This window comes from Microplitis mediator, chromosome 8 (assembly GCF_029852145.1).
Source record: "Microplitis mediator isolate UGA2020A chromosome 8, iyMicMedi2.1, whole genome shotgun sequence".
Taxonomy (NCBI): Eukaryota; Metazoa; Arthropoda; class Insecta; order Hymenoptera; family Braconidae; genus Microplitis; species Microplitis mediator.
This window is the reverse complement of record NC_079976.1, coordinates 1,061,496-1,080,379: the sequence shown is the minus strand read 5'-3', so window position 1 is coordinate 1,080,379 and position 18,884 is coordinate 1,061,496. Positions and strand designations below refer to the sequence as shown.

Below are 18,884 nucleotides of genomic sequence, written 5' to 3'. Positions count from 1 at the left end.
TGGTGACATAAATATGAATCATTTCAACAAATATTAGATTTCTTGGAGAAAACCTGGAAAATTATTTTTTAGATTTTTTTGGATTCAAATTTACTTGAGACCTAAGCGAGATAGGAAAAAAATGTATGGGAACAACTTTGTAGAGCATAAAATTTCTTATAAGAATTGTTGAAGTGAATTTTGCGGTAAAATTGATATTTAAGGCGTGGGAGGTGTTTGAATGTTAATAAAGACGGTTTCAAAATATTGTCATTATTAATTTTTATTCCAAGTTCAATTCGTTCTCATTAAAATTAAATTTACATGAAAACTAACAAATATATGAAAAAAATGCATGAAATAAAAGTTGTAGAGCATTAAATTCTCTACAAAAATGATATAGGTGAATATTGCGCTAAAGTTAATATTTAAGGCGTGGCAGGTGTTTGAACATTAATAAAGACGTTTTCCAATTATTGTCATTATTAATTTTTATTCCGTTCAATTTGTATTCGTTTCAAATTGAATTTACGTGAAAACTAGCAAATATATGAAAAAAATATATGAAAACAAATTTGTAGAGTATGAAATCCTCTACAAAATCGGTCATGAGCTCAATTGCAAAAAAATTAATATTTTGGAAGTGAGAGCCGTTTGAACTGAAAACAACTCAATCAGTTGACTGATTAATGATTAATTATTTAATAAATAAATAAATAATTAAAGGACTAAAGGATAAGGATAACAACCATAAATATAATTAGATATATATACATTTTTATATTTGTTCTCGTTTGTTTTTTTTAGTTATAATGATAATTTTATTGCGAAAGGGCTTCGTATCACTCGAAATCATGTTAAACATCAAAATTTCATTAAATTAATATTTATTCTTAATAAATACCAATGTGGCATTACAAGAGCGATTTTAATTATTATCCAGACGCACGACACATTTTGGACATAAATGACTAAGAAAGATGGCAATCGTTAGTTTTTAATTATCATTAAATCATCATCACTATCATAATTATTATTATTATAATTATTATCATTATTAATATTCGAATCACGCGTGATATGTTAGGCGCAGTCGACTTTTCGTATTCTCGATTTCCGGGACTCAGCGGATCCACGAGCCCGCGACTCGAAATTTGAACCCACTCATAATCTCATTCATAAATATTTTAAATTTTTATCTATAGTATGCAATCGATAATCATAATCAATAATAACCAGTACTCGGTAATTAGAAGTCGGTAATCGGTAATCAATAATCGGTAGTCGGTAATTAAATGATCGTTGTAATTGTAACACTGAAGATGTTTTTTTTTATTTATTTTCGATAGGCGTCCTCAGTAATATTTAATAAACATTGAAATAACAATTGTCCACGTGGTCATTCGCTAATTGGCGAACTTACATTCGTTTTTTTTATATTAATCAATAATTAATAATTAATCAATTTGTTATTAATAATATAATATAATATAATATGTAATAAAATAATAAAAATCATAATAAAATAATACGCATCTACACTACATACAGTACATACATTTTATTTAGTTTTTTTTGGCTGGGCATTTTAAGTCAATCCCTTTCAACTACTATGTACAAATACATAAATAATAATTGTTATTATTATTAATTAATATATTCTATATTTATATTTTTATTTATATTGTTATCAATTATCGGTCTTAGCTAATTGAATCATATTTACTATAAATATATATATATATTTTTAGGGGAGAGCTGAACAAAATTTTGACATAAAGAAAAATATTTTCGTAAAAAAATGAATGAAAATTTCAGATTTTTTTTGGAAAAATGTTTTTTTGCTTTTAAGAAAATTTCCACTGTAAAAAATTTGCGATTGAACGCGGAGTGAATGATTTTTTTATTTCATCCCGGATGCGGATTTCAATTAGAAAATTTATGAAATAATTCAAATTTTGTCCGAAAATTTTCGTTTCCTCCCCATACGAAAAAAATATATATCCGGGCAAATCTGCATATATGAGACATATATTTATATATATGTTGCATATATGCGACATATTCCAGATTTGCCCGGATATATATTTTTTTCGTATGGGTCATTTTGTCTAGTTCTCCATATTTTTTATGTATATATATATTTATATATATATATATATTTGTTTATTATTTAGTTCGGTTATAATCGGTTCAGTCAAAAAAGCTATTGGATGCATGATAATTATACAGAAGCTTTTTTTTGGGCAAAAAAAAAAATATTTTGAAAGGTTTTGTCAAAAAATTTGTTTTTCCAGGTCATTCATATACTCGCGGGCAAAAAAATTGCTAATTACAAAAAAAATCGCTGAGAAAACTTCTAGAGCTCTATCCCTATAAAAAAAAAATTCAAAACCCCTCATAGAATTTAGTTCCCAAAAACTTCTCATAATTACCAGGAGAGAATCATTGAACATTAATATGATCCAGATGACAATAATATCTCTTAGAACTGTACACTAATTACAAGACATAAGTCTGCTTATTGTCGGGTCACAATGAAAATTTACTCATCATCACTAAACCTCGTGGCTTTTGGACATCGATCACACTCGCGGTGATTTGCCTTCCGCCTCACTCGGATGCGGCGACCTCTGGTCCGAGTGCGAGGACACCGAGGACGACGGCGACACCTCCGACGGCGTCATCAGGCCTCCACTATTGTTATTACTACTATTATTATTATTATTATTATTACTACTATTATTATTTGCATTATTACTATTATTATTATTATTATTATTATTATTACTATTATTATTAGAATTGGTACTGCCATTGAGGGGGAAGGGCTTGACAGTGATACTGGTGGAGACAGCGGGCGGCGTTGAAGTCAGCATGCTCGCAGGTACTGAATTGGGTGGGAGTCCAAGACCCCCGAGGGTCCGCGAGTAAGACTCCAGGAAAGCCATGTCCCCGGAGCCGAGCTGCGAAGCTGCACCGTAGAAGTTACGGTAGAAGTCCGGATGATGCCTGACGTACTGAGTCCCAGAAATTGCTGGATGTATATGATGGTGTGGGGGGAACCGGTTCGCCAGGGGACTGACGATCTTGCCACCTCCTGGAGAAGACTGGTAGGGATTCCCGAGGCCAGTGAGCGCAGCACTAGAGGGCACTATGGGACTATCAGCGTCTTTGCTAGCCATGTCCGCCAGGGACCAGATTCGGGGCTTAGCGTTTTCCGTGGAGTTGCCGCTGGAGGTGCTGGTTGAGGTCGGCAAATGGACTGGGCCCGTCGGCGAGGTGCTTTCGGGAGACGGATGGCGCAGAAGCCGGTTGTGGGCACTGAGATACGCCGGGTGCTGGAGCTGGAGTGGGTGCCGAGGTGGCTCTCGTTGGTCGTAGAGACACTCGGGACTATCGGGCCCACTGTCCGCACGGGATTCGGACCACTCGCTCTCCTGGATGCGGCTCTGGAGTCCACTTCCTGTCGAGGGGTGCAGGAGGTCCAGACGATTCGTGGGTCGCTCGCCGTCTTCTGATGATCCCGTTCCTGAGTCTTTTGAATCTGGAGCAAAAATAATAAATTGGTTTGTTAATTATTTTATTGAGTAATCATCGGAAATAGGGTGGGGGGGGAGGGACTTACCGAGTCGGTCCTTCTCGTCGACGCTCTTGCGACCGCTGTCATCGTCATCATTATTGTTATCCTCGTCCTCGACTCTGTTCCGCGGCTCCCACGTCATTTTGTTCTCCTTCTTTAGTCTTCTCCTCGCGTTCGCGAACCACGTGGACACTTGGGTCAACGTCATCTTGGTTATTATCGCGAGCATTATCTTCTCACCCTTCGTCGGGTAAGGGTTTTTCTTGTGCTCGTTCAACCAGGCCTTGAGGGTGCTCGTCGTTTCGCGGGTCGCGTTTTTTCGTCGCGCGCCATTTAAATCCATTCCATATCTGCAATCAAAATAAAAATATTCGAGCCGTTTAGAGATTTATTTTTTAAAATAAATGGACGTCATCTATGCTCGTTGGAAAGGAAATTTAATTTCCCACAATTTTTGTCTCTTATAAAACTTTCCTAAAATCAAAATTTTAAAAGATACAGCCCTTGGAACAACAATTTGACGTTTCTAGATTTTTTTGGAGCCAAAAATATTTTTCAAATCGTTTAAATGGCTGTAACGTAAAAACTATTGATTTTAGAAAATTTTTCACTGATACAAAAGTTGTAGGAAATAAAATTTCCTTTCCAAAACCCATACAAAACATCTCGATATTTGAAATATTTAATGAGATATCGCCAATGAAAGTATTGAGTACTAAAATAAATATTTAAGCTTAAAAATATAATGCGCAGGATAAATTTAACGGAAAAGTTATCCAATAGCTTGATATCATAAGATTTCAAACTCCTTAAAAGGAAAAATAAAAAATCAGAGAAGCTGGATACCGGCTTAGATCTTTATCTGACAATTTAACCTTTTTCCCGTCCCCGTTGACCCTCGGCGAGGCTTCTGAGCATCTCGACTCATCTTATTCGCCCTCTCGCTTACCTCAGCCTCATTTCATACTATTTACTTGCTCCAACTTTCTTAAAGACTCACAGATACAGGCACAGGGTGAGTCTACACTGCGACTAAGACCCTCTACTCGACTCTTTCTATTTTATTCCGTCCCATTACCAAAAAAAAAGAAAACCCCTTATCAAAGATTAAACTTGATGCTGAATCGACAGAATTGAAATTAAATTTTCCTACATCTGTACTCTGTAAATTAATTATTTAATTAAACTAAAAAATTATAAAGTCTCATTTTAATTTCAATTTCAATGAACTTTTTTTTCAGCGCGAGTTTATTTGTTTATATAACAGGCAATAAAAAGTTGTCGTATTATTAAGTCGTCTTGGTGAATAATAAAAAGAAAAAAAAAATCTTTTAAAAGTGACGGATGTTTGAGTGGCAACATTATTGAACTTTATTTCTCATTTCACGCGCATGAGAATAGGGACCCGGTGGATCGAATGTATAGAGGTGAAGCTGCTATGAGGTTGAGATGTGTAGGGATCGAGTGCAGAGATGAGTGTGGTACAGAGCAGAACAGAGCAGAGAGGCGAGAAGTTGCAGACAATGAGGGATGGGGAATTAATAAAACTGTCACTTATCCACGGCAAACCCCTGGGACGGGAGAGAGCAACGGTCGTATTCTCTCAGCTCTGCTCTGTTCTGCTCTGCTCTACTCTGTACCACGCGGTATTGAGTCTACCAGAGAACGCGAGCTACAATCAGAATGACAACAAGCGAAAAAGATCCTTTGTACTCGATACTTTTTTCTCTACCGCAGTGAAATTTTTAATTTTGTAAAAAAAGAGGCATTCATTTTGGTCGGAGTTCTGAAACACGAATTTTTTGAAGGATGTCGAGGTTTTGAGGCCGTGGAAAATTTTCAGGAGGTCAAAAATTTTTTTTCGGGCATTAGATGACTTAGATTTAGGTTTGGAAAACTCTGAGGAATCTCAGTAGAGTAGAAAATCACAACTTGAGTTGCTAAAAATTTTTTTTCCAGGGTTTCGAATCAGAAAATCCGGAGAAAATACTGAAATAGTAAATTTTCACCTTCTTAATTTTGATCGAGGTTACCGTCTAAGAAAATTGATAGAAAATCTAGACTCAGGGCCTTGAGCGAGAAAACAACGAGAAGTTTTTCCGCAGAGGGTCAACTGTTTTTCACATTTTTTTCTGGATTTCAAATTGAAAAATTTATCTTTGGCTTTAATCTATACCTAGAATTTGCTTACGTACATTCTAGGACACCCGACTTAAGTATCAGAGTACAACTTAAGTCGCTAAAAATTTTTTTTCCAGGGTTTCGAATCAGAAAACTCGAAGAAAATACTGAAATAGTAAATTTTCACCTTCTTAATTTTGATCAGGGTTACCGTCTAAGAAAATCGATAGAAAATCTAGACTCAGCTCCTTGAACTCGAACACAACGAAAAGTTTTTCCGCAGGGTCAACCGTTTTTCACATTTTTTTCTGGATTTCAAATTGAAAAATTTATCTTTGGCTTTGATCTATACCTATAATTTGCTTATGTACATTCTAGGACACCCGACTTAAGTATCAGAGTACAACTTAAGTCGCTAAAAATTTTTTTTCCAGGGTTTCGAATCAGAAAATCCGAAGAAAATACTAAAATAGTAAATTTTCACCTTCTTAATTTTGATCAGGGTTACCGTCTAAGAAAATTGATAGAAAATCTAGACTCAGCTTCTTCAGCTTGAAAACAAAGAGGTTTTTCCGCAGGGTCAACCGTTTTTCAGATTTTTTTCCGGATTTCAAATTGAAAAATCCGTGGAAAATATCGAAATAGTCGATTTTGACTGCAGAAAAAATTTTCTTTGGCTTTAATTTACCTAGAATTCGCTTATGTACATTCTAGGACACCCGACTTAAGTATCAGAGTACAATTTAAGTCACTAGAAAATTTTTTCGCCTGACAAAAACTCCGAAATAATTTTCCACTTACGATCCATTAACAAATGAATAAATAGACTCAAAGTCTTACGCCGCCTATCCAATTACTAAGACAATTAAACAAATAAAGTATTTATTAATTCATTACAATGAATAAACAAAGTTCTAAAAGGAAACTTCTGAAAAGGTATCCCACCCCCGCGAGGAAATTTCCACTCAGGCCAAACTCGAGTACACGCTCGTGTACAGCTAAAATATAAACACGAGAATAAAGATTAATAAAAATGATAAACTCTCACACGAGTAAGACGGCGTTGTAGAGACACATGGACAGGAATAAAAGCCCATAAAAAAATAAAATAAAGTAAAGTAATGTAAAGTAAGCGAAAAGGGGAGGAAATGGCGGCGAGCGGCTCAACCGCTTTCTCCCCCAGTGTTTGCGAGTGGCAAATGGCGTTCTGCAGTTATTTTAAAATTCACCCGGGTATGAGTAACTACGTCTCTTTCATCCCTCTTACAGACCTCCCCCCTCCCCACCTCCTCCCGCTCTCTTTCTACGGCCTCAATTCCCAGCAGGGTGGCGGATTAAAAAATCAGAGTGGAAGCTTGTTTCTCATGATAACAGTCCGGACAACGTCGACTCTATTTTATTTTTTATTTTATATACATCTATATATATATATTTTTTTTTATTATCATTTCATTCTCTTTTAATTTAACTTCTCCGTCACATCGATTCGCCGTCGTCATATAAGCCATCACGAGATTCACGACAAGGCTGCGAATTTTACGACAGTTCCCATCACTCTAGAGTAAACTAGATAGAGAAGAGGAGGAAGAGGAGTAGGGAAGAATTAGCGAATTGTTTTCCATGTGAAGCTTTAATTTTTTTTCAGCTTTTTTTTTTTATAAATTCTCAATTCCTCCTCGCTTTACTCTATTTCGTTTTTAGTCTCATCAGGGAGTACAGTTAACTCAACTCCATATGTATAAATGTCGCACGCAACTGTGTCTGTGTGCAAGAGTGTGTGTGTGTGTGTGTGTGTGTGTGTGTGTGTGTGTGTGAGTGTAAATGAAAGCAACCCTTTCCTCTCATGCGCGAAAAGCGATCGCATCAACTGCTTGTTTCCATGGCGATTGCTAATCGGGCTGTGCTCGAGCCCGTCCCTCTCGGTACATCCACCAACACCCCTTTTTACTCCACCCTGCTCGCGAGGTACCGAGTCGTTGGCAAGTCAAACTGCCAGTTTGTACCGACTGTATTCCAACTCAAACTAAAACTCCAACCCCATTCCCGTTCCCATTCCTGTCCCTGTTCCTATCCCTCCTCTCTCTCCCTCCGACTCTCGGCTGTGTGCGACCTACAGGTATTTTTATGTTTTTTTAATTTGTCATCGGCAATCAGGATCATCTGGTTGGATTGTTGGTGGTGTTGAGGATCGGCATGGAGGCTTTTTGTAAGATGGAGTGCTGGGTTGTCATTGAGGGGTTTCGTGACAGGTGTGCTAACTCCGCCCCTTTGCCAGCACATCTAGGGCTTCTTTAAGAATGGGTGGTATTTCAGCTAAGTGTTTTTGTAATGGATGTATGGAGACATTCTGATGGGGTAATTTTGTTGTGCTGACTCGCGGACATGATTCACACGGGGGTGGCCACACGTTTACTTTTAAGGGCGGGATTTTTTCAAATTTCTGTATCAATAGGAATTTTTTTTTTTTTTTCTACACATTTTACGGAGGGGTAAAGTGGACATGTAGTAACTTTGGGGGTAAGATGGACAGTTTTTTACTAATTACTGAGTAAGTGAAATTTATGAGGCAAAATGAACAGAAATTTAATTTTACACAGAAAAAAAGGATTTCTTGGCGCAAAAAATTTTTTCTTGTTCTACACAGAAAAAAAGAATTTTTGGGCGCAAGAATTTTTTTGTATTATAAATTGAACACAAAAATTTGCTTGGGACGAGGAAAAATTTATTGACTCAAAAAGTTTTTTCTTGCTCTGAGAAAATTAGTTCTCGCCGGGAGAAAATTTCTGTTTTCAATTCATAATGCAAAAAATTTCTTGGGCTGGGAAAAAAATTTCATGGGGCGAGTAGAAAATTCTTGTGCCAAGAAATCCTTTTTTTCTGTGTAAAAAAATTTTTACTTGACCCAAGAAATTTTTTGTATTATAAAGTGAAAACAAAACTTTTCTTGGGATAAGAAAAAATTTTCTCGGAACAAGAAAAAAATTTTTTAGGCGAGAAAAAAATTCTTGCGCCAAGAAATTCTTTTTTTCTGTGTACAAATTTTTTTTTTTTAGCAGACATAATTTTTTATAAAAATTTTCAATGTTGGGGTAATACGGGTCGAGATTATTCAGTAAAGAGTAAAATGAATAATTGAACAATTGACTTAAAATTTTTATACTGAGGTAATATGGACGACTGACAAAAATTAATTACTAGATAAAGGGATCACTGAAAGTTATTAAGTCACGTGGGGTAGAATGGGCCAAAAATATGAAAAATTTTTGTCAAACAAAATGGAGAATAAATAAAAATTTATAAATAAATACAAAAAATGTCAATTTGTAAGGATGAAAAATGGCTCTAAATTTAACGGACAAAATATGATATTTTAACAAGACTAACGAGCATGCTCGCTGCTGTCGCGTCTCATCAGCCTCGAACCATTACACACATTCTAGAACACCCTGGACTGACATACGACAATTTAATGACAGCGAATTTCTACTCCCGCATGTCTACACATACTACCGAGTCCACGCAGATCTCACTACGTCAACTTATCACAAAATTAATAGAAAGGGTCCTCTGGTGATTCTATCCGGCGATCCACCAGCCAGATCATCAGAAATCTATTATACATTAACTTCTCCTAGGGGACAATCGCGCCGTATTGGGAAACATTCAAACACTCGGCTCATGCAAATCGCTCCGCAATGTGTCTGGACCCACCGATTAAATCATTAATCTTGTTTTCTATCCTACAAATAATAATTACCAAGTAAATAAAATAAGTGATTAATTGAGTCGGCGAACGGAGACGTCTAAGTATAGGAGGTCCGGGGCACGACGGACCCATTCACAAATTTTATAAAAAAGAATCATTCCTTATTCGTCATCGTCATGTTATAGGGGAGGGTGGGGCAGAGCGGCCCCCTTGAAATTTTGACCAAAAAAAAAATTTTTTTTTTTTCGACTAATTACTATAAATCCGATATGTTTGCGCATTTTTACCCCTACGCATGACATTTGGGGCAAAATGGACAAGCCCAAAATTTTGAAAAAGTGATTTTTTCATATTTTTATCTTCAAATTAAAAAAAAATTATTATAATTCCACATTTCTAGCCCTACGCATAACACCTGGGGCAAAATGGACCAGCCGAAACTTCCGAAAAAATTATTTTTTCATATTTTTCGGCCGTTTCTTTATGTAAGAGGCAAATTTGGTCACTAATAATTTATAAAAATTAAATTTTTTTTTTTAGTTGATAAATTTTTGAAATAAAGTAAAATTATAGAATTGATTTTTTTTTTTATTAAATAACAATTAGTAATTAAGGTAATCGAGAGTGAACGATTTTTTACGCTTTAAAAAATTTTTTTCGAGTAATATAAAAACAAAAATAGTTGTCAAGAGAAAGAAATACATTCTTAATGATGAAAACAATTTAAAAAAAAAAAACGAAAAAAAAAATTTTTTTATCACTTTTTGAAGGGGGGCCGCTCTGCCCCACAAAAAAAAAAAAAATTTTTCAGAATTTTGGCAAAATGTCCATAAATTTGTTCGAAATAGGACAAAAGTAAAGTGATCTTATGGTTGAAAGCCACAAAAAATAATAATTGGCTTAGGGGGGTCGCTCTGCCCCACCCTCCCCACTATTTTTATATATATATATATTGTGTATATATAATTATAATTCATGTGTTAACAATTAAATAAAATGTGTTGGCATATTAATAAAATAATAATGTGCGGCAATAAATATATAAATTCATATGTGTTGAGATTGCGTTAGCGAGGATATATGTTTGGTCAGCGGGCGTTTAAATTCGTGGTGACACTGTATGTCGTTATATAGCAGTAACAATGCGCACGTGCATTGCGATACATTATAAGTTGTTATAACGAACCAAGGAACAGTGGTTTGTCGTGGTATAGAGTCTTGCTGTACTGCTCGTGCCTTTCTTATTGTCTACCCTACATGTCCCCGGAAGCAGGGCCAATCCGGCGGAAAGACGGGATCGTTGACCCGCCACGATCTCGACCTCATCGTAAGTGCATACCAAACTTGCATTTTATTATTATTATTATTATTATTATTTATTTTATTGAACCACTCGATTTTATTATTTATTGACAAGTACTATGAGTCTGTGAGTTGAGATATGTATGATGAAGGAGGATCAGGGGGGGTAATTTCATTTTTAACGGGAGGGTAATTGATAACAAATTTGGATTTCATGGGAGAAGAATTTTTTTTTTTGGGTTTTTAGTTTCACAGGCTTGTAACTTTGTGAGGATTGAGTGTGGGATAATTTTTGTAAGGGAAAAAGTTGTAGGAAATTTAATGGAGAACAAGAATGTATGAGACGTAATTAGTGATATTTTTGATATTTAAAAAGATATGATGAGTTTTATTGAGATGAAAATTTTTGATGATAGTTTCAAAAATTCGTATTTGACTTTGAATGCTTGTAACTTTCTGGGGATTGAAGTGAGGGTATTTTTTGTAAGGGATGAATTTGTAGGAAATTTTATAAGGAACAAAAAAGTATTGATAGTAATAAGTGATATTTTTGATATTTGTCGAGATATTTTGAATTTAGTGAAAAAGAAATAGCCCACGATTTTATTGGAACGGCTTATGAATATTATTCAAAAAATATATATGGAAAAGAATACAAATATATATCAGAAACCGAAGGCCAAGGTATTGAGTACTTAAATCTTGAATTTAAACCAAAGAACCCGCAGCCACGGATTTACGTAACTTCCATGAGCCCACACATCCATCGATCCATCCTTCCATCTATGCATACACTCTTATACATATATATATATATAAAATATATATTATGGAATATTGCGTGTACCGAAAGTCCAAAAGATATTGTAAACTCAACGGAAACACCACGGAATATATTATCATAATTACAAACTCACGTAATCGAGCCGTTCTCAATTTACTTAAATTCCGTTGTAAAACAATAGTGGATTTTTATAAATTTCTTATTATTACACCGATATATATATACATAAATACTGACGTTTATTCAGACGCGAAAGCTTTGATAATGATAATGAGTAATTTATATACTCATTATAAATAAATTTAAGTTTAATAATAAACTGTTGTATTTTATTTTTCGTAGCCTCAATAATTAAACTCATTATTTTTATTATTAAATGCTAATTACTTTAATTATTTTTAGTAACAAGGATCAATTAAAAATTTATTTAGATAAATTTATTACTATTATTTTAATAATAATTATAATAATTAAAGAAGAATAAAATGGACTAGGGATTAAAATTAATTTTTTATTATTATTAATTTTTTTGGAGTGAAATTAATTATTAAAAATTTATCACAAATATTTTAATAATAATAATAATCATAATTAAAGTACCGAGGTAAAACGGGCCGGGTATTGAAATTGATTTATTATTATTATTATTATTAATTTTTTGGAGTAAAATTAATTACCAAAAGTTTATTACAATTATTTTAATAATAATGATAACAATTAAAGTATCGAGGTAAAATGGACAGGGTATTGAAATTAATTTATTATTATTATTATTATTATTATTATTATTATTATTATTATTATTATTATTATTATTATTATTATTATTATTATTATTATTATTATTATCATTATTATTATTAATGTTTTTGGAGTAAAATTTATTAATAAAAATTTATCACAATAATTTTAATAATAATAATAATAATAATAATAATAATAATAATAATAATGAGTAAAGCACTGAAGTAAAATAAACAGGGTATTGAAATTAATTTATTATTATTATTATTATTAATTTTTTTGGAGTAAAATTTATTAATAAAAATTTATCACAATAATTTTAATAATAATAATAATAATAATAATAATAAGTAAAGCACTGAGGTAAAATGGTTAGGGTTTTGAAATTAATTTATTATTATTATTATTATTATTATTATTATTAATGTTTTTAGAGTAAAATTTATTAATAAAAATTTATCACAATAATTTTAATAATAATAATAATAATAATAATAATAATAATAATAATAATGAGTAAAGCACTGAAGTAAAATAAACAGGGTATTGAAATTAATTTATTATTATTATTATTATTAATTTTTTTGGAGTAAAATTTATTAATAAAAATTTATCACAATAATTTTAATAATAATAATAATAATAATAATAATAATAAGTAAAGCACTGAGGTAAAATGGTTAGGGTTTTGAAATTAATTTATTATTATTATTATTATTATTATTATTATTAATGTTTTTAGAGTAAAATTTATTAATAAAAATTTATCACAATAATTTTAATAATAATAATAATAATAATAATAATAATAATAATAAGTAAAGCACTGAGGTAAAATGGACAGGGTATCGAAATTAGTTTATTATTATTAATTTTTTTGGAGTAAGAAAGAAAAAAAAAAATTTTTTTTTTTTACAATGAAAGAAATGCAAGAATCAAAAATAGAAAATTATTTTTGGTAACACAAATGAAATGTAGTTATAAAGTAAGTATGAGTATTATTAGTAGTCAGATCACGTAGTGTGTGCAATGATGTGTAGTCAGTTAGTCACGTTTTGGACGGGTGGAGTGCCACATCATCGCGACACGACGGGACACCAATGAGCCTGAGATATATAATGCAGTATATATTTATGTATGTGTATATACGTATGTATGTATAATTGTACGAGTAGAAATGACAGTACTATTGAATAGACAATCACTAAATCGAGTAAGTTATGTTTGCGGAGGAGTACAGGAGGAAATTTTGATGTACGAGCTGGTAGAGAGGTAAGAGAATGAGGGAACGAGGGGAAGAGAGAGAGGAAAATTTGTAGGTTCGATGTATGTACATATGGGGATATATATGTGACGCACTTCCGGCATGTACTGATTTATATGCAAGGAAACGATCAAGTACTACAGCTTGCTTGAGTACGATATTATGTACGTTTCGATCTGGACGCGAGCCGTCGGTTACTTTGTTAACTACTGCATCTGCATTTATATTTTCACTTATTATTATTTCGCTCAAGGTTTTGGTTCAATGGAATTTTTTTTCGAAACAACCAACTAGACTTTGGAGGAAAATAAATTTGTGGGGTTCAGAGTTACAGAATTTTTCATAGAGAGCAAAGTTGTAGGAAATTTTATGAGGAATAATGTATCAAAAGTCCTAAGTGATATTTTTTATATTTATTGACATATTTACATTTCAATAAAAATATAAGATTTGAGTTATTAGTTAAATATTTTGAAAATTTTTTCTTTCACTTTCCATGGCTGTAACTTTTTAAGGGTTAGAGTGAGAGTAATTTTTGTAAGGAATAAATTTGTAGAGAATTTAATCAGCAATAAAAAAGTATTCTTAACAATTTTCGATATTTTTCATATTTACTGAGATATTAACAATTTTACAAAAATAAAAAATTTTATTATTTCAAATTTTAAATTTCGCGCCAGTATTTATATAGAATTTAATAACGAACAAAAATATAGTTATGATAATTAGCGATATCGTAAATATTTAACAAGATGTTAAAATTTAAAATCAATAAAAAAATTTGATTAACAACAGCGAGGAAAAAACTGATAAGCGTAAAAAAAGCTTTGAAAATAAAAGTTAAGTTTAAGCGATTGCTGTTGCCCTCTCTCTTAATCAAAAAAATATCCAAATTGATTTATAACACGACCTTTTCCCCGTGCATTACGATATATATATTTGTACATAGCATATATATGACACGCGTTACCCACACACTCCCCACATAAGCTGACGGGCGTATACACACAGTAGATAAAATTAAAACGCGTAAGAATCGTCGCTGTGAGACAATCGCGGGTCAACCCGGGCGCTAATTTATTACAATGTTTACGTGTTAACTCATCAATAATTTTATCGCCCGAGCACGGATAGGAGAGAAAACTGTATCGACTTTTTAAAAACTTAAAATAATTTTAAAAGAACTAGACTTATGTCGACATTTAAATGAATACGCGCGGGGTAATGATAGACAGATAATTTTGACCTGCGACCTTATGTCGATAACTAAATAGATTATTTTCCAGAGCAGAACAGTAGAGTGTCGTTGTCGCCTATAAAATATACCCGTTGTCATTTATTAATATTTACTATTTTTTATTCATTTTCCTCGCGATTAAATAAATACGTATACATAAATATATATATTTCTGTATGGGTATGCATGTATAGATAAGTATAAATGTGTTATAATTTATTCGAGAATAATATCACACAAGAAAACAGATAATTGAGTCATGAATAACTTACCCGTTGAAGGGATAGCTGGCGAATGCTGCAGCATCGTAAGGATGATATACTGCGGGATACGGCCAGCCCGCTGCACCCGCGGTTAGATTCTCTTTTAGATCGAGACCTGCTGCCTGAAATATCAATTATTCTTATCATTATTCCGATTATCAAATTATTATTCATTTAAATACTAAGATTTTACGGTTATTGATTTTAAATTGTAGAGTTGAAAGGACGGAAAATAATGAAATTATAAATTTTCACGTGGGACGGCCACAACTTTTTAACGCTCGGGTTTAGAGTGATGGTTGTAAGGGACAAATTTTTAGGAAATTTTGTGGGGAACAAAAAAGTATCGATTGGTGTTTGTGATATTTTTGATATTTATGGAGATAATTGTGATTTTAATGGAATGAAAAATTTTTTAGAAGGAATGGGGGATATTTTGGAGTTGGGTCGACTGTAACTTTGCAACGGTTGGGTTTAGAGTGATGGTTGTAAGGAACAAATTTTTAGGAAATTTTGTAAGGAACAAAAAAGTACTGATTGTTTTTTGTGATATTTTTGATATTTATGGAGATAACTGCGATTTTAATGAAATAAAAATATTTTTAGAAGGAATGAGGGATATTTTGATATTTTGGAGTTGGGTCGACTATAACTTTTTAACGGTCGGGTTTAGAGTTATAGTTGTAAGAAATGAACTTTTAAAAAATTTTATGAGGAACAAAAAAGTATTGATTGTTTTTTGCGATATTTTTGATGTTTATGGAGATAACTGCGATTTTAATGGAATAAAAAAATTTTTAGAAGGAATGGGGGATATTTTGATATTTTGGAGTTAAGTTGACTGTAACTTTGCAACGGTTGGGTTTAGAGTGATGGTTGTAAGAAAAAAATTTTTAGGAAATTTTGTAAGAAACAAAAAAGTACTGATTGTTTTTTGTGATATTTTTGATATTTATGGAGATAACTGCGATTTTAATAGAATGAAAAGATTTTTAGAAGGAATGGGGGATATTTTGATATTTTGGAGTTGGGTCGACTGTAACTTTGCAACGGTTAGGTTTAGAGTGATGGTTGTGAGGAACAAATTTTTAGGAAATTTTGTGAGAAACAAAAAAGTACTGATAGTAAATAGCGATATTTTTGATTTTTAACCTTCAAAAGTCTAAGAATAAAAAAAATCTCCAACGTTCAAAAATATAAAAAAAAAAATCTAATTTTTTTCATGCAAAAAATTTTTTACTTCCAGATGACCGACTCACCCATGAAATTAATAAACTACGTTACAATAAATCGCTCCTCTATTAAAGCGAAAAAAGTAGCACCTGGTAAAGGTGAATCATGAAGGATCGATCATCTTGTCATATTTTTTTATTCAAAAGATTGATATGTATTGATCGTTGGCAAGACAGTACATAGCACAGAAAGTAATACAGTTTGTAAGATAATGAACGTTGTCAAACAAATTGGCAGTAGCTACATTTTTTTTTTTCAATCGAGACTAAAATTACAAAAAAAAGTTGTCTGAAATCTGATCTAATTATCTAGTGGAAATATTAAAGTATAAAAAAAATGTTCCATACAAGATAATTAATTTATTAATTCATATTATCGAGTTATAAATATTTAGGTCATGCCATAAAATAATTTTTACATTTGCACATAATAATTGTTAGTCTGTTCTGAGTTAAAAGTAAATAGTGTGTAGAGAACACATGTGACGTGTGTGGTCTGATAACTGACTAATAAATGCAATCAGTTAATGAATGCTAATTAAAAATAAAAAATATTGTCTGAAGATTGCATAATAACATTTAAAATTAAATTCTAAAAATAATAACAATAATAATACTTACGGTGGGAGCGTAAAAAGGAGTTTGCTCGGCGCCGAGGGCTGGGAAGTACGCGGCCATACCCTCGGATGCGACAGCTGCCGCCGCGGCGGCATAGGGCGTCGAGTACATGGAAAGAGCTGCGGGTGTGATCCCACCGAGACGTTGGTAGCCAGCACCCAGGAGCTCGTACTGGCAAGAGCAGATCGACTGTCCGGTGACCGGGTCCGTGAAAATGGGTCTTCCGGTGTCGCAACAGCGTCCGCTGCCCGGTGGACCCGACGGCGGAGGCCCATGCGGCTGCTGGGACGAGGGACTCACTGAGCTGGTGGGACTCCCGGGTGGGCGAATTATCGCACTGGTCACTGCCATCCTCGCGACACTCGACAATGGCGTCAGAGGGTGGTTATCGCTACCACCGGTTGATGAGACGCCGCTGGTCAGGTGCGATGCCGACGCTGGCGAGGGTGACGATGAGGCTAACGCTCCACTTACTGTTACGGGACACTGAAAAAAAAAAAATATTATTATTATTAGATTATTTTATTGTTGTCCTCCCGAGTCGAAATTTAGAGCCCACTTAGAGCCTTCTAAAGTCGGACCTATTTCGGACTTGGAGGCTCTAAATAGAGTCTGTTTCTATGTTAAATTAGGTCCGATTTTGGTCCCTTAGGTGCTTCAAATTTCCGTTTTCGACACTTGCGGGCTCAATCTAGGACCTGATGAAAATTAAAATTAGGTCCGATTTAAGGCCTATTATTATTACGGGACTAATATTGTCGGACTTGAAGGCTCAAAATCGGACCTCTCAGTGAATGTTAGGACCTCCGGGTTCAAAGTCGGAGCTACAGGACTACAGGGCTCTAAATCGGATCTATTCAGGGCTATAGGGACCTATATAGGCTCTAAATTTCGATTCGGGCTGGTGGAGGAAATTTGATTTTTTGAAATGTTTTAATTTTTTTGATAAGAAACTGTCGGCAGAGAAAATTTTTGAAATTTTTGTAAACTTGAAGTTTTAAGGAGCCGTAGGAAAATTTGAATTTTTGTTCTTGGAGAAATTTTCAAATTTCAAATACTTGGTAAAGTTCAAACTTTGAAATTCTCCGGAAAAATTGAAATTTTAGCTGCCGGTAAAAAATTTGAGTTGTAAACCTTGAGTATAAAATCTAAAATGTAAATTTCAAGTGTCACTTCTTAAAGAAACTTCTGTAAATAAAATTTCAAAGCAGAATTAATGAAAAAGTTTTTCAGCTTTAACGTGAAATTTTCCAATCGATTCCCAGGTTCAGTGGAATAAAAATAAAAATTCAAAACACCGATTCCTGAAAAGGGTAAAAAATTTGAGTGCGTAGTTTAGCAGTGAATCCTCGAGAATTCTCAGCAATGAATTTAAATTCAATAAGGCCACATAAGGGCAAATATGAAAAAAAGACAATAAATTATAAATTCAAATGGTTCGAGGAAAAATTGATGTCTGCAATAAAAAGCGTGTCGGTTATCGCGCAAAGCTGTGAAAAAGAAGGAACAAAAAGTGAATATCCTTGACACGGGTAAGTGCCGATGTACACGAAGACCGCGAACAGCATCAACACCGCGAGCTAACCAACAAGAGAAAAAGGTTAGAGAAGCATCAGAGTACACAGGAATAGCATAGCAGGTGAGTGAGAGTCTGCTGACAAAATGAATTCTCTCGTGTAGAATCCCAGCTCGGATCGTTGGAATCCTCAGCAGAGTTGGCTGAGGATATCACCCAGCAACCAGCAGCAGCAGCAGCAGTAGATATATTCGAGGAGAAGAAGAAGAAGAAGAAGAGGATGAGGAGGGGGAGGAAAGGAGGAAGAGGTTAAACGACGAAGCGTGTTTGGTATGACCTGTAGGCCATAATTCAAGGACCTTCGGTGGTAGCCAGCTGAGTTACACCTCACGATCCCATCGTGTGCTGGCTCTTGTCGTCGCCACGGTTTTATAAACCTCGATTATTCGAAATAAAACGGCAACTCTCAACTCATACAACTGTATTTCTCACTTTCTCACTTGTATTTTGCCGATCTACGATAATATTTTAGCTC

The 18,884-nt window shown here is 33.6% G+C and overlaps 1 protein-coding gene across 1 annotated transcript in view; it reads right to left on the bottom strand.

Annotated features, from left to right (window-relative positions):
- Positions 1-234: 234 nt before the first annotated feature.
- Positions 235-18,884, bottom strand: part of LOC130673174 (iroquois-class homeodomain protein IRX-2-like) — a 30,869-nt gene continuing 12,219 nt past the window's right edge. Inside the window, exons 2-5 of the mRNA XM_057478116.1 lie at positions 16,837-17,319; positions 14,993-15,105; positions 3,608-3,912; positions 235-3,526 (exon numbers count right to left, since the gene is read on the bottom strand). Coding sequence (XP_057334099.1) covers positions 2,565-3,526; positions 3,608-3,912; positions 14,993-15,105; positions 16,837-17,319 — 1,863 coding nt within the window. The 3' untranslated portion in view covers positions 235-2,564. The remainder of the gene's footprint in view (positions 3,527-3,607; positions 3,913-14,992; positions 15,106-16,836; positions 17,320-18,884) is intronic.